The following is a 24,842-nucleotide window of genomic DNA, read 5'->3' as shown; positions in this document are numbered from 1 at the left end:
AGACACAAACCATAGGCACTGAAATGCAAATTCTATTTAACAAATAGATAGTCAAACCCTTATAGCAGGGATGTAAAAGTCATTCCACGGAGGGCCGAGTGTCTGCAGGTTTTTGATTTTTCCTTCCAATTAAGACCTAGACAACCAGGTGAGGGGAGTTCCTGACTAATCAGTGACCTTAATTCATCAATCAAGTACAAGGGTGGAGCAAAGACCTGCAGACATCCGTCCCTCCGTGGAATGAGTTTGACACGTGCCTTATAGGACAACTGTTGAAGAAGATAGTTAAGATAGTGAAGAAGATAGTGAAGAAGATAGTGAAGAAGATAGTTAAGATAGTTGAAGAAGATAGTGAAGAAGATAGTGAAGATAAGATAGTTAAAAAAGCAACGTACACAGCAGATCCATTACTTCATGGTGATGTTTTTATTATCCTCCTTCTATATGAGCTCTTTTGCAGCAGTTCAACTGTTGAAATCCAACAGAAACGTTTACGTTTTGAATAAATCACATTATATACAATTACATCATGTTACAGTGTTACTATCCAATCACATTTTACAGAATCACAGAATACTCCTTGTATATACCAGTGTAGCCTACCCAGCATCCCATACTGTTGAGTATACTGTACTTTGTACTGCGTGAGTAGAGATGCGTCCAGTGTAGGCTCCTACCATACTGTTCAGTGCTGAAATACAGGTCAGTCCAGTCTATCCCCTGTTGTAGATTAATCCAGGGTGTACCCGGATTGGGGTCAAATTAGTTTTTAATTGACAATTGACTTTGTGAATTGAAAAATGCCCATAGAAAGCAATGGGCTATGTTCACTTCCTGAATTGACTTTATTGAAAACTGAATTGAACCCAACCCTGGCATGTATTCTGTGAAATCCAGCACTGGAACAGAGATGATGTCAGTGTATACACAGTAATATGTCTGTACAATATCATCCAGCCCTACAGGAATAAGAGGAGGAGGCCCAACAGAGCTGGAACAGGCAGCATGCTCTGTCTATCTGTCTGTCATACTGCTCTACAGCATTCCACAAAGACATCAATAACATCATCACAGTGAGTTTCCCTTTAGTACGTGGCTCCATCGAACATATAGATACAATATTAAGGAGTAAAATGTTGGGTTTGTCAGCATTCCATCCATTCTGTTAGGAAGGCACATACAAACAACTCATTCATAAAGTAATTTAGAAGTCAATTCATAACAAATACTGATCTTGCAATTATTTGCCTTCAGTAGGGTCTGCATGATCTTCATATCTAGCTCATTTGATAGAAAAATATAGTGCCTTACTTTCATTCAGCTCAGTTACCGTGTAAATGTGGTACAGCATCCATAGTTACAGAGAGCGAAAACGTCCATTGATCACTTGGCTGGTTGAGTTAGTGGCACCGGTGAGCAAAGACTAACAGACAGGAGTGTAGGTTTGGGTAAATGCAACCTGTCTAAAGACTGTGGCATCAGAGTTGAAGTTAGCTGATAACATTAACATTGTCTCAATCCACTTTCTAGGAGTTTTAGGAGCACCTCGTACATTTGCATAAGACAGTGACATGAACAAAAACACATCAAATAATTAGAAATAGATCATTATTTACATTGTTGGTGTAGCCTGTTAACTTACATAGTGCACATCCCGAGAAAAATACAATGTTTTACCATCAAAGTCGTCGTTCGTGTGAACTCACACATAACCAATGTGGGGTACAGAATGTTCACAGGTAGGTATTTTATAGAAAGACACTGGAATCAAGTGTGGTTCATCACTCCAGAGAAGGGATTAGCTGAGGAGACTCAACACGACAGCATTTCTCGAGTCTTGGGAAGAAGACCGTCTCTATCCTGCCTTTCTCTGAGGCTCTGACAGATCACATCACTTCTTTCCATAGAGGGATGAGCTCTGGGTTTAACCACTCCCACCACCATGACCCAGCAGCAGCAGTGTGGCGGGGGCACCACTGTAAGGGCATATGTCCACACCGCTGGTGGCCTTTCACCCCTTGGACACCTCTTAATGAGTCGGACCAGTCCTCTCCTGTCTGTTTGTGTGTCTGAACCAGATAGTGTAGGTGTATGAAGCCAAGCAAAGGAAGTGTGTGTTTCTGTTGTGTGTAGGGCTCATATGAGCCTCTCCTCAGGGGGTACTTTGAGCACGCTGCCCATCTCCAGCCGTGCCCCTGCCACCTCCTGGGCACTGGGACTATAGGTGCCCTCTGACTGGCGCTTCTTGCGGGCGGTCAACACCATGAAGACCAGGGCCACCACAGCCAACAGCACACACAGGCTGGCCAGAGGGATGGCCACCACTAGCCAGGGCACACGCTCCCTCTGCTCCTGTCTCTATAGAGGGGACAGAACAGGACAACAGGTCTAATTTACTTCTCACTCAAACTGAGATTAGAGGAACTACAGTTAAAATAGATCCGATCAGATCTTTTGATCCAATCTGGTCTATGTATAAGCTTTTGATACTCAACATACATTAGCATTACATACTAGACTACTGTAACATATAAACCTACACTATGTACTGCTTACATGCAGACTGTCAGTTACTGAGTGCGATATGGGGAGATACAGTATGTGGTCACCTACATTGCTTTCACACTGTGTGCCGCTGAAGCCCGGCAAACACATACACTGGAAGCTGTTGAGTCGGTCCAGGCAGGTAGCACCGTTGAGACAGGAACTGGACTCACACTCATCTATCTCTGCCTCACACCTGGGAGAGAACTTTAGGGGTTCAACACAACACTGACACACCAGCAGTCCCACAGCTCGCTGTACTTACCACAGGAATGGCGAGCCACCCTTGGAGAACACTGAATTTGCACTGCCATACTACGGTGTGGTAGGATTTTTCTTGCAAGACATCATTGTATCATTCATTGCAGTGGGATTGTTATTATAAGCACATGCTACACTTAAACACCTTACAGTGTGTATTGATAAGCACAGTCACTCACATTTGATTCCATGTCTTTGTGGTTTATAAGTCAGTATTTGTGAATTGGGTTGTGTTTTCTGTGGATTCATGTTTCTTGTATTGCTATTGAACTTTGAACATTGGAATCTGAGAGAGTTGGGTGCACACTAGTAAACTATAGGCAGGATATATGGCCGTAATCTAAGTCTATTGTACTATTGATTTATTTCATTCATATTGAGCTCATTGTAAAATTTCACATATTAATATTTACTCAAGGTGATTCAGTTTTTGTAAGTATTTTTATTTACAAAATACTAGCAGGCATTCTTTTCCTAAATGATTCAGTTATGTGCTTTTCATTTTTCCCTACTACTCCAGTAGCGAACCTAACTGGCCCAATAGAGTTTAAGCTTAAACATACAATAGCCCATAGTGTTAAGCAATTGTTACACATTCCTCATGAAGCTGGTTGAGAGAATGCCAAGAGTGTGCAAAGTTGTCATCCAGGCAAAGGGTGGCTACTTCGAAGAATCTCAAATATAAAATATATTTTGATTTGTTCAACACTTTTTTGGTTACTACATGATTTCATATGTGTTATTTCATAGTTTTGATGTCTTCACTATTATTGTGAAATGTCGAAAATAGTCAAAATAAAGAAAAACCCTTGGATGAGTTGGTGTGTCCAAACTTTTGACTGGTACTGTATATTACAACAAACTCCATAAAAGCCTTAGGGCCAAGGGTTATTTCAACATAACATTGGCGATGTGTTGTCTTATGGAAACAAGTCTGAGGTACTGCATAATGGGCAGGTCTGTTTCATTGTCTTCTTCTTCTATGTTATTATGATGGTCAACAAACACCTCCGATCTCCAGCACCCTGGGCACCCCCACAGTTAACATACACAACTCTTTCCACCGATACTACACATTCCTTTGCCCTCCTGCAGACTTCTCACATCTAGGAATCTCCCTCCTACATACTGCTGCAACATGACCATAAGCTTAGCACCTAAAACACTGTAATGGGTTTGGGACAAAATCTCTCATGGGATAAATTATACACCCTAACTTGACCTTGTCGGGAAAGACTCAGCAGGAAACTCTGCAGGAAAGACAGTATCCTTTCTGTTTCACCACACTCTTCACCGGATCTGTGTCGCACCAAATGGCAAGAATCACAGACACTGGGAAACTTCAATTTCAGTTGATCCTCCACACTTAACGCCACCCCCGTCATCACTCCTTTCAACAGCGCCTTGCTCCAGGGAGCAAAGAAAGTCACATCTTTATCATCATCAGGACAAGGCTCAAACTAGGCACTTTTCACCTCACCTGCCACCGCAGTTAATTCATCTTTTCACATTAAATTTCTTTCTGTAGCTCTTCCAAAAGTTCTGTGTGATCCACCTTTCCATATTCACTCAAAACATGTTCCACTTTTCTTCTCCTTCATCAGATCTTCCAGAAGGCTTGTGCATTCCCCATTCCATATTTATTTATAATATGTTACATTTTCTTATTTTTTTCCTGTCCGCCATCTTACCCCCACCTCATGGCCACACCGGCTGCCACATTCAATCACCATGCCATGCAACAAAAACATTTTCTGAATGCTATGATTATATAGAGCATGTGCAGCTGAGAAAGCGCAATCAGCACAGCTGCTTCTCTCATGTTAGTGGGCACTAGGCAAGTGGGCATGATCATTATCCATACTCAACCCTCCAGTAAGTTGTGACGAACTCACTTAAAAAACTCAGTTTTGGATGAGACTTTATTGGATGTGACTTTATGGCCAAAATTATCCTATTTACACTTTGTATTCAATTTTGTCACTAAAATGAATGCTTCTGACTCATATCGATGCCACATAGGCCGTTTAAAACTAGAGAAGTTGGTTCTAAGAGGCAGTTGACCTTTAAGCCTAGTCCATTGAGCCTGCTTTTTAGTCCGCGAAAATGTGAAATGTATGAAATGATAGGTTTGTGATCTCACCAGTCCCCAGTGTATCCAGGCTTGCAGGTGCAGTTGGCACCCCAGATCCCATCCATGCAGACTCCACCGTTGTCACACTGCATATCCTCATCACACTGCTGTGGAGGGAATCTCCGCCTACAGAACACACACATAATAGAGTCATTACAACTTCTAAACAAACTAAACACACACACACAGTTGTGATTTTTCCAGTCAGAAGCATGCACAAGTTTGTGGTACTCACTGACAGCGGCGGCCGCTGTATCCAGGGAGGCAGACGCAGTGGTAGTTGCCCGTCCCGTCCAGACAGGAGCCCCCGTTCAAACAGCTGTGTTCCAGGCAGTCATCCACCTCCTCATCACAGTCTCTGCCCCCCCAGCCTTTGTGACACTCACACCGGTAGTCTGCCAGCAGGTCTGTGCAGGTGCCATGGGCACAGGGGCCTGAGGCACACTCATCTGTGTTCCTCTGGCAGAACTGTCCTTCCCAGCCTGGGGCACAGCTGCAGTTTAACAGGTTCCAGAGGTCCTGGCAGAAGCCCTGGTTTAGGCAGGGCTGGGACTGGCACACATCGGCACCAACACACCCCATCTTGGGCTCCTGGCCCCCCTGCCTGATAAACCGGGCTGCCTGGGGGGCATCCCGGTCGTCCACCAGGGGTAGGTAGACTCCTCCCACCCTCAACTCCCCCAGACAGCCTGTGTAGTTCTCTGCCATCCACACAGTGGTGTTGTTGAGGAAGTTGAGATTCCCGGCTGTGCCCATGGTGCTGCCCACCCTGCGCCCGTCCACAGTGAGGCGCCAGCGGGACACAGGTTGCAGGGGGTCGGCCATGGCAAGGTGGAGATGGTGCCAGGCCCCATCTGAGATGGTCAGGTCACTGGTGAATGCCTGCAACTCCAGGCTGTTGCCGCTCAGTAGTTTGACTAGTAGGGAGGAGTTGAGCAGACCCAGACAGAAGACCTCTGCTCCGTTAGTGGCCCGCAGTAGTACGCCGTTCTCCTTCCGCGTACGTATGTCCACGGAGACACTAGTCACCGAGGCGACTAGCGAGCCGTTAGCAGTGAACTGCAGAGCGTTGCTCTCAAAGGTGGCATTAGTGAGACCTGGGGGAAGAGCAGTATCGTATATACACTAAGTATACAAAACATTAAGGAACACCTGCTCATTCCATGACATAGACTGGCCAGGTGAATCCAGGTGAAAGCTATGATCCCTTATTGATGTCACTTGTTAAATCCACTTCAATCAGTGTGGATGAAGGGGAGGAGACAGGATAAAGAAGGATTTTTAAGCCTTGAGACAATTGAGACATGGATTGTGTATGTGTGCCATTCAGAGGGTGAATTGGTAAGACAAAATATTTAAGTGCCTTTGAATGGGTATGGTAGTAGGTGTCAGGCGCACCGGTTTGTGTCAAGAACCGCAACGCTGCTGGGTTTTTCAACAGTTTCCCATGTGTATCAAGAATGGTCCACCACCCAAAGGACATCCAGCCAACTTGACACAACTGTCGGAAGCTTTGGAGTCAACATGGGCCAGCATCCCTGTGGAACGCTTTCGACACCTTGTAGTGTCCATGCCCTGACGGACTGAGGCTGTTCTGAGGGCAAAAGAGGGCGCAACTCCATATTAGGAAGGTCTTCTTAGTCATAGCTTTCAATATGTAATATTCAGTATTATCTGGTATTTGTTATTTTGTGTGCATGTTTATGGCTGAAAGGGAGCCTAACCCTAACCCTGACAGAAAGGGAGTGAGGGAGTGAGATAATGTATCAAAAATGTCCACTTACACTCATAACCGTCAACTAGATCCACACACTGGCTGCCCATGGCACAGGGGTCACTGACACACCACACGCGTGTATCACATCGCCTGCCAGAGAAGTTCATGGGACAGGTGCACTGAAAGTCATTCCAGGTGACCATGCATGTTCCTCCATTCTGACAGGGACCAGTCTGAGGAGAACTTAGAAATTAGTGTCTGTTACAAAGACTGAACTCAAGTCTTTATCAGGACCCTAACCTGACAAATCGAGTCAGCTCCTGTACCAAGTTTCCTTGAACAGTTACACCCACTTCCTGCAATAATACATCTCTAAAGATTAAAGTTGCCATTGATGTTACTGTACCTTGCATGCCTCATCACTGACACAGCCATCCAACACATTCTCAGCTTTGTTTGGGAAGTAGCACTGGTACGCTTTGTAGGTGTGGCACTCCTTCTTTGTGTGGTTGGGATACAGCTGCATGTGGTCCAGAGTGATGTCCTGCAGGCAGCCTTTGAAGTGACCTCCCCAGGGGGCAGTGGACTCCCCCGGTGGCAGACCCCCGATGTACACCACATCCCCCCGTTCCATCCTCACCCTCCCCAGGGAGAGCTGTGTACCAGCCTGGCTGAACCCTACCTGACCCTGGCGTATTGTTATAGTAACCAGCTCCCTCTGTCCGCTGGTGAAGTAGATATTGTTAGAGAACAGAGTGGTGGGGGGGCTGTTGAAGACCAGGGTTCCCTCCCGCAGGTACAGGATGAGGTAGGCCCTCCTCCCTCTCCGCAGCTGGAGTAGCAGGCCGCTGGGATTCAGAGAGCGGAGGAAGAAGGAGATGTTGAAGTTCTCACCATCAGTTGTGTTGATGTTGAAGGCAGCATAGCTCACTGTTTCTTCATTACTGAATGTCCATGAGGGGTGTTCTGAGGCAAGAAACAAAAAGCAATGCTTTCAGTGTGAATGACAAAACCTATACAAACCAGTGTAGTTGAGGGAAACTGGTTGTGAGTTGAGTAACCCTCTTTAAATGACCGTACAGTGTCAACGCCTGGTGTTTACAGTTTATTGTATCGTTTTTACATCATTTTAAAAGCATTATTTGAAAACGAAAAAGTAAAGTAGTCAAGCTATAACAGTTCTTACCTTCTTCACACAGGGAGCCATGATAGGGTCGATGACACTCACAGCTGAAGCTAGTCCACAGGTCAATACACTGCCCACAATGATGGCAGGGGTCAGGATGACACCAGTCAGTCTTGTTGCAGCCCAGCTCCATGTCTTGGACGTGCTCTCGAGAGAAATCCTGTGGCAGAACACGCTGGTGGTCAACTTGTAGATCCTCCATGCAGCCAATGAAACCCTTCCTACTGTCTGTGTTGGCCAGATACTTCTGGGGGGCTCCCCCCACATAGACTTCTGGGAATGATCCATGTTGGAAGAAGACCAGTTGGTTGTGTCCTTCGTTCTCCACCGTGCATCCCTCGTCATTGTCACAGACTGGTCCTTTGACCATCAGTACCAGCTTCTCATCCATGGTCACTTTGGCCTCATGCCAGTCTCCGTCATTGACTGGGAGATGGTAGGTGGCCTGTAGCTTTTTCCCTGATCCAGCTCTAGCCTTGAGGAGACTCCCCACGATCTCCAGGGACACAAAGTAGTGCTCAGCCCCTCCGTAGAACAGAAGCATGTCAGGCAGAGTGGTCCTGAAGCGCAGCTGGACGTGGTGGTGATGGGGTTCTACTTCTGCCCTGCTCCTGTTAGCTGTAGGAGGGAGCTGAATGAGGATATAGCCCTCTGTGTTGAACGAGAAGGTGGTGGGGATGCCGCAGTGCTTCCCAGTGAAGCCCGGGGGACAAAGGCAGGTGTGTCCATGCTCTTGTTCATCCTCATCCCCATCACTGTCCTCATTACCATCCTCTTCTTGGCTTAGGATAGGCACACAGGGGGCTCCGTTCTCACACAGGTGTTCCCTGCAGCCAATCAGGCGGACGTCACAGTTATGGCCGCCCCACGGCTCCTCCCCTGGCTCCGCCTCCACACAGTGGCAGGTGTAGGCGTTGGAGCCGTCGTGGCAGGACCCTCTGTTCTGACAAGGCTCGCTCTCACACTCGTCGATGTCTACCTCGCAGTGCACACCTGGAACGAAAACATAACACACCACTAGTTCTTCATGTTATACATGTATCTGGATGAAGGGTTTTGTCCTGTCGTTCTCTGCCAGACAGCACTGTCCCTCAGCCACACAGACAGATTCAGCAGGAGCATAAGGGTCTCCTGAACCAACCCAAATGAGTTAATCAGAGTCTCCCTAACCAAACCAAATGAGTTAATCAGAGTCTCCCTAACCAAACCAAATGAGTTAATCAGAGTCTCCCTAACCAAACCCAATGAGTTCATCAGAGTCTCCCTAACCAAACCCAATGAGTTAATCAGAGTCTCCCTAACCAAACCAAATGAGTTAATCAGAGTCTCCCTAACCAAACCAAATGAGTTAATCAGAGTCTCCCTAACCAAACCAAATGAGTTAATCAGAGTCTCCCTAACCAAACCAAATGAGTTAATCAGAGTCTCCCTAACCAAACCCAATGAGTTAATCAGAGTCTCCCTAACCAAACCCAATGAGTTAATCAGAGTCTCCCTAACCAAACCAAATGAGTTAATCAGAGTCTCCCTAACCAAACCAAATGAGTTCATCAGAGTCTCCCTAACCAAACCCAATGAGTTAATCAGAGTCTCCCTAACCAAACCCAATGAGTTAATCAGAGTCTCCCTAACCAAACCAAATGAGTTAATCAGAGTCTCCCTAACCAAACCAAATGAGTTCATCAGAGTCTCCCTAACCAAACCCAATGAGTTAACAGAGTCTCCCTAACCAAACCCAATGAGTTAATCAGTCTCCCTAACCAAACCAAATGAGTTCATCAGAGTCTCCCTAACCAAACCCAATGAGTTAATCAGAGTCTCCCTAACCAAACCCAATGAGTTAATCAGAGTCTCCCTAACCAAACCAAATGAGTTAATCAGAGTCTCCCTAACCAAACCAAATGAGTTCATCAGAGTCTCCCTAACCAAACCAATGAGTTAATCAGAGTCTCCCTAACCAAACCCAATGAGTTAATCAGAGTCTCCCTAACCAAACCAAATGAGTTAATCAGAGTCTCCCTAACCAAACCAAATGAGTTAATCAGAGTCTCCCTAACCAAACCAAATGAGTTAATCAGAGTCTCCCTAACCAAACCAAATGAGTTAATCAGAGTCTCCCCAACCAAACCCAATGAGTTAATCAGAGTCTCCCTAACCAAACCAAATTAGTTAATCAGAGTCTCCCTAACCAAACCCAATGAGTTAATCAGAGTCTCCCTAACCAAACCCAATGAGTTAATCAGAGTCTCCCTAACCAAACCCAATTAGTTAATCAGAGTCTCCCTAACCAAACCCAATGAGTTAATCAGAGTCTCCCTAACCAAACCCAATTAGTTAATCAGAGTCTCCCTAACCAAACCCAATGAGTTAATCAGAGTCTCCCTAACCAAACCCAATGAGTTAATCAGAGTCTCCCTAACCAAACCAAATTAGTTAATCAGAGTCTCCCTAACCAAACCCAATGAGTTAATCAGAGTCTCCCTAACCAAACCAAATGAGTTAATCAGAGTCTCCCTAACCAAACCAAATGAGTTAATCAGAGTCTCCCTAACCAAACTGAGTTAATCAGAGTCTCCTAACCAAACCAAATTAGTTAATCAGAGTCTCCCTAACCAAACCCAATGAGTTAATGAGTCTCCCAACCAAACCAAATTAGTTAATCAGAGTCTCCCTAACCAAACCCAATGAGTTAATCAGAGTCTCCCTAACCAAACCAAATTAGTTAATCAGAGTCTCCCTAACCAAACCCAATGAGTTAATCAGAGTCTCCCTAACCAAACCAAATGAGTTAATCAGAGTCTCCCTTTTTTTGCTCCAAATGAGTTAATCAGAGTCTCCCTAACCAAACCAAATGAGTTAATCAGAGTCTCCCTAACCAAACCAAATGAGTTAATCAGAGTCTCCCTAACCAAACCAAATGAGTTAATCAGAGTCTCCCTAACCAAACCAAATGAGTTAATCAGAGTCTCCCTAACCAAACCAAATGAGTTAATCAGAGTCTCCCTAACCAAACCAAATGAGTTAATCAGAGTCTCCCTAACCAAACCAAATGAGTTAATCAGAGTCTCCCTAACCAAACCCAATGAGTTAATCAGAGTCTCCCTAACCAAACCAAATTAGTTAATCAGAGTCTCCCTAACCAAACCCAATGAGTTAATCAGAGTCTCCCTAACCAAACCCAATGAGTTAATCAGAGTCTCCCTAACCGCTTTTGGTTTTTTTTGTGAGCTTCGTGCCTGCTTTCGTTCATTAGCAGTTGATAAGGCTTAAGCACCCAATTAGTTAATCAGAGTCTCCCTAACCAAACCCAATGAGTTAATCAGAGTCTCCCTAACCAAACCCAATTAGTTAATCAGAGTCTCCCTAACCAAACCCAATGAGTTAATCAGAGTCTCCCTAACCAAACCCAATGAGTTAATCAGAGTCTCCCTAACCAAACCAAATTAGTTAATCAGAGTCTCCCTAACCAAACCCAATGAGTTAATCAGAGTCTCCCTAACCAAACCAAATTAGTTAATCAGAGTCTCCCTAACCAAACCAAATGAGTTAATCAGAGTCTCCCTAACCAAACCAAATGAGTTAATCAGAGTCTCCCTAACCAAACCAAATGAGTTAATCAGAGTCTCCCTAACCAAACCAAATTAGTTAATCAGAGTCTCCCTAACCAAACCAAATTAGTTAATCAGAGTCTCCCTAACCAAACCAAATGAGTTCATCAGATATGGAACTAAGTACACTGGCACGCATGGGACTTTCCAGGAAGCACTTGATTAGACTATGACAGTTTACTAATGATGAAATTACTGATGAAGGTAGCCTTACACAATTAAAGTAATGACTTAATTGAATTGATCTGACAGTTGAAATATTGGTAGGGATGTGAGCCCAGTTGCTCCTTTTCTTTCTGCATTCCAGCCAAATCACAGTTAAAAAACACTTGCTGTGAAGAATATTGCTAGACTATTTACAGTATATATATAGTAAATCAATGGTACTTTAATACACTTAGTAAGAAATGAGCCCAGAAGGTTTATGCTTCAGCAAAACCAACTAAAACTCCTCTACACACAAGTAAAAACAATAACAATGTTCCATGTGCCCTCCTCCAGTCCCATACCTCCCCCACATAAACACACAGCCTGTCCTAGCAGCCCTTCCCTATAGTGTATATCGGAGGTGTTTACCTGTCTGTCCCCATGACCCACACCACACAGCCAGCAGCAGTAGTAGCAGTAGCCTCTTCATTTTCGCAGAGCAGTGAACACACACATATAGCTTAACAGAAGAGATCCAACTCGTGCCCCTTCTCTCCCTCTCTCACACACACACACTCACACACACATACACACAGTCCATACACTCCCCTCTGTACCAGGCAGGCAGAAGTGATTACACGAGCCTAGCCCACCCTCCTTCTCTCCCTCCCTTTTGCCTGCATGCCTCCTTCCCTCGGCAGCCCAGCCAGGGCTCTAAGCCTCCCACCCAGCTGGCTTCTGTCAGTGCTGACAACAGGAATGTTGGGCTGCAGTCCCTCCTGATTGACGTTATGGATGCCCACTCGTGGCAGATGACATTTTAATCACAAGAGATGGGCTTGTGAGTAGAGGGGCTGAGCTTGACGAACGAAAAAGACAAATAAAATAGATGAAAATGTATGCACTGGATAAAAGCGTCTGGTAAATGACTAACAGTTTTTTTTTTGCTCAGTATAACATAGGGGGAAAGGAGGGTCAAGGTGGGCTGGGATGATGGAGGCTCTATGTCATTTATCCAGTTCCTGAGTACTATATCTGCACGTGCAAAGGAAACTCATGGAATCACAGATAATATGCAGTCATATTATCCTGTTGTGCAAGTGTGTGTTATGTCCCCTCTATTCTGCTGATGCCTGGTTACAACATATTGCTTCCAGTGCAAATAGCCTAGGACTAGGAGTATCACAATGCATGCTCTACTAATTGGTAACAGGTTTTGTTTTTGTGATGAGAGGGTCTTCGTGCCTGCTTTCGTTCATTAGCAGTTGATAAGGCTTAAGCAGCTTTGTGGTAATCTCTCTCTCCCCTGGTAAACTAGAGGAAAGACCTATGTTTAATGCACAGCCAGGACTACTGACATATGGCAGCAGGTTTTACGGGCTTTGTTGTTCTTCTACTGCCTTGCCCCTCCATATGGACTCCCCTCTTCACAGTCCTCAAGTCCAAAACTAATTCACGGCAACTCACAGTATTAAACAGAGCCATGGTCGCATGGAACTCCCTTCCATCTCCAATTACTCAAGCAAACAGCAAAATCACCTTTCAAAACGGATTGAACAACATCTCATGGAACGGCGGGGACAGTGAGCGGACACACACACACACACACACACACACACACACACACACACACACACACACACACACACACACACACACACACACACACACACACACACACACACACACACACACACACACACACACACACACACACACACACACACACACATAAACACACACACACACACACAAACACACATACACACACAAACACACACACACACACACACACACACACAAACACACACACACACAAACACACACACACACACACACACACACACACACACACACACACACACACACACACACACACACACACACACACACACACACACACACACACACACACACACACACACACACACACACACACACACACACACACACACACACAAACACACACACACACACACACACACACACACACACACACACACACACACACACACACACACAACACACAAACACACACACACACACACACACACACACACACACACACACAAACACACACACACACACACACACACAACACACACACACACACACACACACACACAAACACACACACACACACAACACACACACACACAAACACACACACACACACACACACACACACACACACACACACACACACACACACACACAAACACACAAACACACACACAGACACACACATTGCTTTTCAGTTGTATTGTTTATATTGTTTTATTAGTTGTATTGTTTGTGTATCGTTGCATTTTCACTTTGTGACTATCCTGTCTATTAGTGTATCAGTGTTTGTTTTGTTACGTTTTTTTGAGGACACCAGGTAGAGTAGCTTCAAAAACGAATGGGGATCCAAATAAACAAATACCTGCCCTGTCAAACCCCTGTACACGGCAGGTCACCCAAGAAACTGGATATATACATTGTTTTATATTCAGTTGTTTTTCAGAGTTATTCATCTGTGGTTTTCCTGCCCACCTTCACGTGTACTGATGGTGGTATTCAAGTTTTCTAATGCCCAAGCAGACCAGTTCCAGCCAGAATGATCAGCAGTGGCAGGATTAACCAATTATTGTTTTTCTCACTGCTCAGCAAGCATCTCCAAAGAGGGTTTAGGCATAAGTGCAATAACCGGCCAATTAGGGCCCCCAGCCCTAATCAGTCGGGGTCTCAATTTACAATTGAGAGTAAGAATAGTAGAATACACCAGGTTTAATTTCAAATTTTGGTTGTGCATTAGATTGGTAGTTAGTCTAAACTTGTAGTAATCATGGCCAAATACCGAACGGGCACTCAGGACACATGCACAGGGGCCCTGATCTTCAGGGGGCCCCCATTGATTGTGTTAGTCATTCTCACACACACATCACATCATCATTGTAGGAAATGATCTGTAAAACTAGAAAAGTGTTCTCTCTGCCCCTTGGCAAAATATGTAGAATTGCAGGAAATGAACTTTAAAACAAACATGTTTCTCTCTACCGTCAAGAAGGGGATTCATTTTCTCTGTAAACTGAAGTATATAATGAGCAGGTCAGGGGTTCTTTGCACATAAAGAGCTGTTTTATTACACAGTGAAAAAAAGAGACAGTCTTACCTGTGAACCCAGGTAGACAGACACACCAATATGAGTTGACCAGGTCCTCACAGCTCCCTCTGTTCTGACACGGGGCGGACTCACACTCGTCCACATTCACTTCACAGCTCTCTCCTGCAAGAGACAGGACGCATTACTTACTTACTCAATAACTTACCCTTAACTCAAATTAACATTGACTACAATATCGAAGGATTCCAATTCAACCAGATCTTATTCTTAAATGATCCTGTTCCTATTCAATGATCATGAGGTCACAAAGTATGAATATGAGTCTTGTGCCTTACCAGCAAACCCAGGTTGACAGTGGCAGAGGAACCCAGCTGCATCCTCATAGTTGAACTCCCTGTCTTCCAGCCCAGACAGCACCCCGTAGTACAGCAACTCTGAGCACTGGAAACACTCTCCTCCATTCTCACAGGGCTCCAGCTCACACTCGTCTATATCCACCTGGCAGTTCTTCCCTTCATAACCTGCATTACACACAGCCATTATTAAAACAGGACCACACTGTACCACCTTGTTCAATACACACATACAGTATCTATCATCATGTCTTTATGCATCAAAACACAACAGTATGATGTGTTCTCCCATATTATGATATATTATTGAGGATCATCTTTGTTTTCCTACTGCTCATGGCCCTGCAGCTGCACCAGTTCTGCACTAGATGGCACTGTGGTGTGACTAGTACTACACTATTGCAGACTATTATAGGTTTTTCGCTATGTCGCATTCCACTCCACCTTCTTGTCCTCTAAACTACATACCTTTTACCCTTTATCTCATTGATTTATGTCTGGGAAACTCCAAGAACCCAATCTTACCAAGAAGAGGGTTTCAAATGTCTCTGAAAGACTGCGCCTGGAGTTTTTCATTTCAACATACTCCTGACACTTAGGATGTTCCCATATACTCACTGTTTTAGTGTCAGATAGCAGATCAAATTGCCTTGTCCAATAAACCCTGTATGTGTAGTACTTCCTGTAGTGTAGCGAAAGCTATGCAGACATGTTACTACTCCCTCATTTGGTGAGAAGTGGGTACACAGCGGGAGTATTTGGTGTGTGTACCTGGCCAGCAGAAACAGCCATATTGGTTGATTCCCTCTACGCAGGTAGCTCCATTCTGGCAGGGGTCAGAAGCACACTCTGGGATGTCCACTTCACATTGCTCTCCTGTAAAGCCTGTCCCAGTGCAGTCACACTCATAGCTGAGGAGGAAAGTTACAGAGGCTAATTAGATCCATCTTATTTCAGTGAAACTGGGACAGCTTTGATGTATAAAGTTGTTATTTTGTGGGGCAGTCCCACTCCTTGCTTTATTTAGTTTTATTGGACAGGACAAAGGTAGAAAGGAAAGATAGAGGTGAGATTACATTGAAACAGCAGTGGGCCTGATCCTAAACAGCTTAGACCACGACAACTCCTTAGACCACCTTTAGGGCATTTTTTGACTAACAAATGTAATTGGTTCAATCTAACGTATCTCTGTCTTATCAACCCAGGTCTGATGAAGCTCTATCAGGTTTTCCTAACTTCCCAACCTCATGTTTAATTACCATCCGAATAAGCGGATTGATCCTTATCCTTTCCCTGTTAAACTTTACTGTCTGGAAGGAATCAATCGGCTGACATACTGCTCACCGACACATTGGGGTTAAGCAGCTGATTCAGCCTATAAGAGGAGAAAGAGTAGGAGCCGCCTTACCTGTTCACCAGGTCTGTGCAGTTGCCCTCGTTGAGACAGGGTCCACTGGCACACTCGTCAATGTCCAGCTCACATTCATGGCCCTCGTACCCGGACACACACTCACATGTGTACAGACCCACATGGTCATGGCAGCTGGCTCCATTCTGGCAGGGCTGCTCCTCACAGTCATCTATCTCCACTTCACAGTTCACCCCTGCCACACACAGCACAGACACAGCTTCATATGATGGGTTTCACCATGAGGAAAACAACTGAGCTCTGAGGTCTAATGGAGCAACACTAAACGCTTGTAGTTTCTATGAGGTTGGTTTAGTAGTGAACTCTTAACTAAAGGCACTGAATTAAGAAGAAAGGGTAGCTCCCTCACTCTCTAAGACAGCAGGATGTATTGCACTGACCTAAACAAAGACCGTCTCACCTTTGAATCCAAGAAGACAGTTGCACTCATAGTGGTCCACCTCATTGGCACAGGTCCCGTTGTTCTCACACGGCCGCGACGCACACTCGTTAATGTCCAGGTCGCAGTGGTAGCCTTGGAAACCAGGCACACAGAAGCACTGGTATCCGTTGACGCCGTCTTTACAGATGGCTCCGTTCTGACAGGGGAGTGACTTACAGTCATCTATGTTCTCCTCACAGTCCCTCCCCTGGAGACCCGGGCCACACTGGCACACGTACCCATCCGGTGTGCCAACACAGGTGGCATCGTTATGGCACGGCTCCTCAGAGCAGTCCCTGATCCTCTCCTGGCACGCTTCTCCTCCATAGCCAGGGGGACAGTGGCAGGTGTAGCCGTCCACCCTGTCCACACAGTGAGACCTGACACCCCCTTTACATGGGTTGTCCAAACACCTGCTGATGTTGAGTGTGCAGTTGGTCCCTGCGAAGCCGACAAGGCAGTGGCAGGTGTAGACCCCTGTACCCAGTGTGCTGGTACAGTTGGTGCAAGGGGCATCGTAAACACAGGGATCGTACAGCTCCTTACATTCCTTGCCCGTGTAGTGGACTGGCCATCTGGGGCAGAGACACGTGTAGTTACCCATATAGTCCAAACACGTACCTCCATTCTGACACGGGGATGACAGACACTGGTCTGCTGCTGTGCACAGTATACCTGTGGGCAAGAAATAAAAGACTCCGTATTTAACATGAATGAGTCGACCTTATCAAGCTCCAAAGTTTGACTTGATGAAACTGCTGTGAGAAAGTCTGGTAAGAAAGTCTGGTAAGAAAGTCTGGTAAGAAAGTCTGGTAAGCTGCACACTTGTGGGCACACAGCTCCCCTGGGACTGCAGTGCAGAAGACACATCAGCCCCAGCAGAGAAGCACGAGATTGAACTACACTCAACGTTCTAGTTCTCCCCTATAGTTAATTAACACTATCAACATTTCCCTCTACAGTGGGAATTGACCATTTTAGCCACTTTCAATGCAACATACTGAAACAAAACGAACTATGCAAGACTTAGTGTTGCAAAACTAACTATGCAAGAGATTTTCTTGTAGGCAGAATGCACCAAAGTAGGATTCTATTGAATTGACAGGCATGACTCTAAAGACAAGTGTGACATAACCAATCAGAGCTGCAGTATCCCTATATGCAAATGGCAGTTGTCCTATGTGGATCTGTACCATTCACTTTGAACTGGACTGTGTTTACTGCATGAGTGGTCCCGAGTGGATGAAAGTTGTATTGAGATCAAAGCGAGAGCTGCATGTTGCTACATGTGCACATTTGTTCATATTATTTGCGAGTAAGTGAGTTAATAGCCCAGTTATAGCTCATTTCTAGTCACCGATGGGGAAGTGGTTGCTTCCTACAAGAGCACAAAAGGTGCAGTGGGGCAGTGTTGTATTTTGAGACAGGCTTGCGTAAGTTAAATAGCCAATAGGCAGAGGGTAGCATAATGTGTCTGATTCTCTGTAATATTGGTATGGGGATAATAATGGACTTTATTTTGTAAAGTGGTTTCATGCATCAAACAACATATTGTCAGTCACATGCTTGTCTGAAGGACAAGTGGATAAACAGGTTAATGTCAAGCCCTGCATGTTTTTTTCAAAATGTCTCACGGAATGTAGGCCTACATTGAACAACACACTGTAGGCTGAATGATAGAACCGCTGCAGTTTTTCCATGTTAAAATGTTATGGGATGCATTTTCTCCATTGATTTTGATAGTAGACCACTCTGATAGGCCTACATTATGATCAAATATCCACAGTAGCCTAAAGCGGGTACAGTCTCAGTGTTCACAGTAAACGCATGCCAGAAGTCGCACAGAAGTTTCACATGGTTCAAATTTGCGCTCAGCAGACCTGAAATTAGCTCAGTGCCTACATTTTTTTGAGGGAACATTGCCAATGAGATTACCAAGTAGTAGCACTGAGAGTTGTTATAGGCGTGACATCCTACAAGCTCATTAGTAGACTAATACACCAGCTACAGTACCTTTGACCTCTCCCTTTGTCTCTGATTTTGAGGCGCTTACAGAGCACTCTCTTAATGAAGAGTAAAAAGCCCCACTTCCCTCTCTTTCTAGTCTCTACAGTGAACACAGCAGATGGTGTTAGGAGTAACTAACAATCATTGTGTGAGCAGCTGTTACCTGAGACTTCATCAATGTTAGTTCCCTTCACTCTGACCACTACTTCTCTAACTTGGTTCAGACCGAAATGGCCCATCGTCATACACAACACAGGTTGTCATTCACTAGTTTAATAATCACAGACTGTTTGACCTTGGTTCGATTTTCCGCTATAGTTGTTGAGGACATAGCAAACACTATCTTTGCAGAATTTCCTTAATGGAAAAGAATAAGCTGACAGTGCTTAAATATTTGAATATGAAGGGGACAAAACTGTGGAACTGCCCCTCCCTACCTTCAGGCTATACTCAAACCCTACACCCCAACCCAAGTACTCCTCTGGTCTCTTGGCCCTCCTACCCATCCCACTCAGCCCAGTCAAACCTCTTCTCTGTCCTCCCACCCCTATGGAATGGCAGCTCCCGCTCAGCCCAGTCAAACCTCTTCTCCGTCCTGGCACCCCTATGGTGGAACCAGCTTCCTTCCCCCTGACGCTCGGACAACAGAGTCTCTGCCCATCTTCTGAAAACATCTGAAACCCTACCTCTCTTAAATACCCCCCACTAGCACTGACTTTGCTGTTAGCTGCTTTATTGAAGATAAATGTACTTACTATGACTGATGTGGTTGTCTCATCTATCTATCTCTCTTAAGATAAATGCACTAACTGTAAGTTACCACAACAGTCGTAGTAAGTTGTAAGTAAGTAAGTTGCTTTGGATAAAAGTGTCTGCTAAATGACTAAAATGTCAAATGTAAATGCTGTGTGAGTCCTGATAATGTGTTCCTCATTAAACATTACGCTTATGGAATGTGTATGTTGTCTTAAATCCTGATTTGATTAGATTACTAAAGTATCGACTTAATGAACACAGATGTATAGCTTCTGGCTTATCAGAGTTATTCAATATACTGGTGTTGTTTATATTGTATTTAACAAGGTTCATTAGAAGGGATTTATAACATATGAGAGTTGTTTCCGTCACTCACAGCTTATAGGTAGGTCACATTGTGAATACTTCTCTGTCCCTTCCCACTAGGCACAGACATCAATTCAATGTCTATTCCACATTGGTGGAACGTCATTTCATTTAAATGATGTGAAAACAACTAGTGTATGCCAGTGGGTTCTTAGTCACCCCTCCTTATAAAACACCTATCTCTTTATCCATAGTAACACCTACAACTGCCATTTATTTATCCAGGCAAGTCAGTTAAAGAACAAATTCATATTTTCAATGACGGCCTAGGAACAGTGGGTTAACTGCCTTGTTCAGGGGCAGAACAACAGATTGTTGACCTTGTCAGCTCAGGGATTTGATCTTGTAACCTTTCGGTTACAACGCTCTAACCACTAGGCTACCTGCCGCCCCATACCATTTAGCACGTCTACATACAGTTCCTTTGTCACCCTTAACACCTATCGGGTACCTTCATGTTAACCCTAACAAACCTGTTACTATAATGTGACCACCCATAGTGCTGAAGAGCTGCAGGGTGGGCAGGCTTTTGATTGAGTTCAGCACCTGATTCAATGAATCAATTTATCATCACATAGATTAGTTGTGTGTGATCAGGTTTGTGATTATTGGCAAAAATCCAGCACAACTTGTTGCTCTCCATGACAAGTGTTGGAGACCACTGACCACTGATAATTTCCTACTGTAAGGCAGTGTGTTACAGTCTACTTGCTGTCAGTCAGTCTGCTTCCCCTGCTGTAATCTGTCTGTTCGAAACACCTTCCCTGTTCTCTACTAATGCCCTGATACCCCAGACACACTGGAATGTTGGTTTCAGCCCCCAGTTGAATCAGTTCCTCCTACTCTCAACCCATCAACCCACAAGCTTCCCTTAACCCATGGTGTTCCCATTACAGAGTGTGTTTAACATGCACACATGTTTACACTCTCATCCTCCAGACATAATCATAATGCATAGGATTTACACTGAGTGTACAAAACATTAGGAACAGGTACTGGTCACAGAGTGTACTGCAGAGCATTGCTCTCAAAGGTGCCGTGAGTGATACCTGGGGGAAGAGCCGTATGTCAGTAAGGTAATATCGTATATACACTGAGTACACAAAACATTAAGAACAAAGGACATCCAGCCAACTTGACACAACTGTGGAAAGCATTGAATTCAACATCGGCCAGCATCACTGTGGAATGCTTTCAACACCTTGTAGAGTCCATGCCCCTGACGAATTGAGGCTGTTCTGAAGGCAAAAGGTGGTGCAACTCAATATCAGGAAGGTGTTCCTAATGTTTTGTAGTGTAGTGTAGCTGGTACACATGGACCCCATGTCAGACTAGTAGTAGTGTAGTGTAGCTGGTACACATGGACCCCATTTCAGACTAGTAGTAGTGTAGTGTAGCTAGTACACATGGACCCCATGTCAGACTAGTAGTAGTGTAGTGTAGCTGGTACACATGGACCCCATTTCAGACTAGTAGTAGTGTAGTGTAGCTGGTACACATGGACCCCATGTCAGACTAGTAGTAGTGTAGTGTAGCTAGTACACATGGACCCCATGTCAGACTAGTAGTAGTGTAGTGTAGCTGGTACACATGGACCCCATGTCAGACTAGTAGTAGTGTAGTGTAGCTAGTACACATGGACCCCATGTCAGACTAGTAGTAGTGTAGTGTAGCTAGTACACATGGACCCCATGTCAGACTAGTAGTAGTGTAGTGTAGCTAGTACACATGGACCCCATGTCAGACTAGTAGTAGTGTAGTGTAGCTGGTACACATGGACCCCATGTCAGACTAGTAGTAGTGTAGTGTAGCTAGTACACATGGACCCCATGTCAGACTAGTAGTAGTGTAGTGTAGCTGGTACACATGGACCCCATGTCAGACTAGTAGTAGTGTAGTGTAGCTAGTACACATGGACCCCATGTCAGACTAGTAGTAGTGTAGTGTAGCTGGTACACATGGACCCCATGTCAGACTAGTAGTAGTGTAGTGTAGCTGGTACACATGGACCCCATGTCAGACTAGCAGTAGTGTAGTGTAGCTGGTACACATGGACCCCATGTCAGACTAGTAGTAGTGTAGTGTAGCTAGTACACATGGACCCCATGTCAGACTAGTAGTAGTGTAGTGTAGCTAGTACACATGGACCCCATTTCAGACTAGTAGTAGTGTAGTGTAGCTAGTACACATGGACCCCATGTCAGACTAGTAGTAGTGTAGTGTAGCTAGTACACATGGACCCCATGTCAGACTAGTAGTAGTGTAGTGTAGCTGGTACACATGGACCCCATGTCAGACTAGTAGTAGTGTAGTGTAGCTGGTACACATGGACCCCATGTCAGACTAGTAGTAGTGTAGTGTAGCTGGTACACATGGACCCCATGTCAGACTAGTAGTAGTGTAGTGTAGCTGGTACACATGGACCCCATGTCAGACTAGTAGTAGTGTAGTGTAGCTAGTACACATGGACCCCATGTCAGACTAGTAGTAGTGTAGTGTAGCTAGTACACATGGACCCCATGTCAGACTAGTAGTAGTGTAGTGTAGCTAGTACACATGGACCCCATGTCAGACTAGTAGTAGTGTAGTGTAGCTGGTACACATGGACCCCATGTCAGACTAGTAGTAGTGTAGTGTAGCTGGTACACATGGACCCCATGTCAGACTAGTAGTAGTGTGGGGGGTGGTTGGTTTAGACAGTGGGGGTCTCTGACTGGTCTATCCTGCTGCAGCCAGACCAGTCATCCCTGAAACATTCCAATGTGTTGATGTCATTGCTGCCTCCCGTGTCATGAAACAGTTCATAAATCAGGGTTATGGGCAGATTACAGCGCTGTTCTCTGGCACTGCACTGCACCAAGCACTTGACCCCCAGGAATCAAGATAAACACAGAGCAGAGCCAGGTACTTGTCATGGGACCATCCTAACGTAGTACGCAGGTAGAGTAAAATAACAGAGAGTTGTCAGCTGTCTGTGCAGAGATGGATCCCAGCCTCAACTCTAGAGTGAGTCTGTCAGAGCATCCCTCTAACAGTGTGTGAGAACGCAGCAGGAAGATAGTAGATGATTAATAGTTATTATATAGGAGAACTTCTTCCCTACCCCGTGATAACAGTTACCAACAATAGTTAGCCAACATAACCTTTACATATACTCCAAGTCAAATGTCAATTGAAACTCACACTGTGAGGTATGGACCAATGATGCCATGACTAATGTGAGAGGACGCTCCTGGCTCTAACACAAGTTTTAGTTAGAGGAATTCTATTTGGTCACCACAGGGGACTGCTAGCCAAGCCATGCCAGTGTGGAGCTTTCTCCTAAACTGTATTCATACTCAAAAGGCTACACTGTGGTGATTCACTTCGCTTTAAAAAGCACAAATTCTCAACGTTTAGTCACAGTTATCCTGTGATGTCAGTCAGAGATTTAAAGGTTTGTGTTTCGAGTGGGTTTAACATTAAAGGAGCCATATTGTTGTCAAGATAGTATTTTATATGAACAATGGTTGATTCAATATTATAGATATTTTTCCATCAGCCATAAAATCTAAATATCCTGTTTGTTTTTCCACACTTCTCCGAACACTTGCCTCTCTCTCCATTCATAGTTTAGACAAAAAGTGGTGCAGACTCTTAACCCGTCACCATGGTGATGGGTAACAATGGCCCCTGCATGCAATCCGCTCTAGCCGTCCCGTCCTGTCAGTCTGTCCAATTTAACGAGGTTCAGACGCTTCCCACAGGGCATCAGGAAAAATGGGTCAGCGCATCATTAGGTGAGGTTCAAAATATCCTCCACCCAACGGCACCCCAATCCCACCCCCCAATCCCTCCTGTCTTCATCTCTCTACTAATCCTAATGCTTCTATCATAGAAGACATGGGTTATCAGAGATTAATAACAAAAGCCAATTATCTCACCGTGTTAGTTGATTGTGAACTATTAATTAATTAATGATAAGGGCTCAAGAGAATTATATCTTCAATTGTCTTACATAGTAATGGATGATAAATTATTGTGACATACGTTTTACCACAATTCTTCTTTTATGTATGCTATGTTACAAATGTTTGATAGCTCTCTTCATCGGGCAAGTCTATCTTGGTTCTCTTAAAGAGATGTATAAATAGGACCAGCCGTATAATTAAAGAATAAATAACTTATTGAAGGCAGACTGCACTCAGCTTAACATCAACTACAACAACCTGTCTGCCAGCTGGCCTCTAACCACTTGTCCTCCTGTAACATCCTCCCACCTTGCTAATGCCCTATTACAGCCCTGTCCCTATCTCCTACACACACACACACACACACACACACACACACACACACACACACACACACACACACACACACACACACACACACACACACACACACACACACACACACACACACACACATACATATACATATACACACACACATTTTCACATCACTACTTTCCCCATTAATACACACACATACAAGTGCACACACACTTCTCACAACAACAAATGGAATATTGTAGTATTCATACACCTAGTAGTTGATCAACAGTCCTACCCAGTTTGAACATTATCATGCCGAGCAGCAAAGTTCTTTGGGACTTGAAAAGAAACCTCCCAAACTCCATGGCAGTGATGGGACCCACTGGGTCCCGTAACGTCCAGCCTGAGAACTGCTGCCTGTCACTCCTCCACAGGGTCCCCACCCAGCATACTGGTCCAGCCGATCAACTCTCTGCTCTAATAGAAGTTAGCTGGAAGTGTGCTGCAGGCTCTCCATGCTTGGTCAGTAGTCAGTACTGTGAGTGTGTGTGTGA

At 44.8% G+C, this 24,842-nt stretch overlaps 1 protein-coding gene across 1 annotated transcript; it reads right to left on the bottom strand.

Moving 5' to 3' along the window:
* Nucleotides 1-403: 403 nt before the first annotated feature.
* LOC112248309 (protein crumbs homolog 2) lies at nucleotides 404-24,842 on the bottom strand. Its single transcript, XM_024417223.2, has 13 exons — nucleotides 24,584-24,842; nucleotides 16,886-17,581; nucleotides 16,465-16,660; nucleotides 15,828-15,967; nucleotides 15,039-15,224; nucleotides 14,752-14,865; nucleotides 7,843-8,835; nucleotides 7,063-7,622; nucleotides 6,724-6,889; nucleotides 5,175-6,036; nucleotides 4,949-5,065; nucleotides 2,614-2,740; nucleotides 404-2,358 (listed from the first exon to the last, which is right to left on the bottom strand). Exons 1-13 carry the CDS (start codon nucleotides 24,651-24,653, stop codon nucleotides 2,137-2,139), a joined length of 4,449 nt encoding a protein of 1,482 aa, XP_024272991.1. The 5' UTR covers nucleotides 24,654-24,842; the 3' UTR covers nucleotides 404-2,136.

The sequence above is a fragment of the Oncorhynchus tshawytscha genome, linkage group LG04 (genome assembly GCF_018296145.1).
Source record: "Oncorhynchus tshawytscha isolate Ot180627B linkage group LG04, Otsh_v2.0, whole genome shotgun sequence".
NCBI classification, from domain to species: domain Eukaryota; kingdom Metazoa; phylum Chordata; class Actinopteri; order Salmoniformes; family Salmonidae; genus Oncorhynchus; species Oncorhynchus tshawytscha.
The sequence above is the reverse complement of the archived record's forward strand: the minus strand, read 5'-3'. Positions and strand labels throughout refer to the sequence as shown.

What these genes read in the sequence shown, in the direction of transcription:
- LOC112248309 (XM_024417223.2), bottom strand. Translation starts at nt 24,653, where the DNA reads ATGGAGTTTGGGAGGTTTCTTTTCAAGTCCCAAAGAACTTTGCTGCTC. An exon ending in TGCACAGACCTGGTGAACAG is followed by an intron (nt 15,968 to 16,464) that starts GTAAGGCGGCTC and finishes TTTCCTCCTCAG; the next exon opens with CTATGAGTGTGACTGCACTG. An exon ending in GCACACAGTGTGAAAGCAAT is followed by an intron (nt 2,359 to 2,613) that starts GTAGGTGACCAC and finishes TCCCCTCTATAG; the next exon opens with AGACAGGAGCAGAGGGAGCG.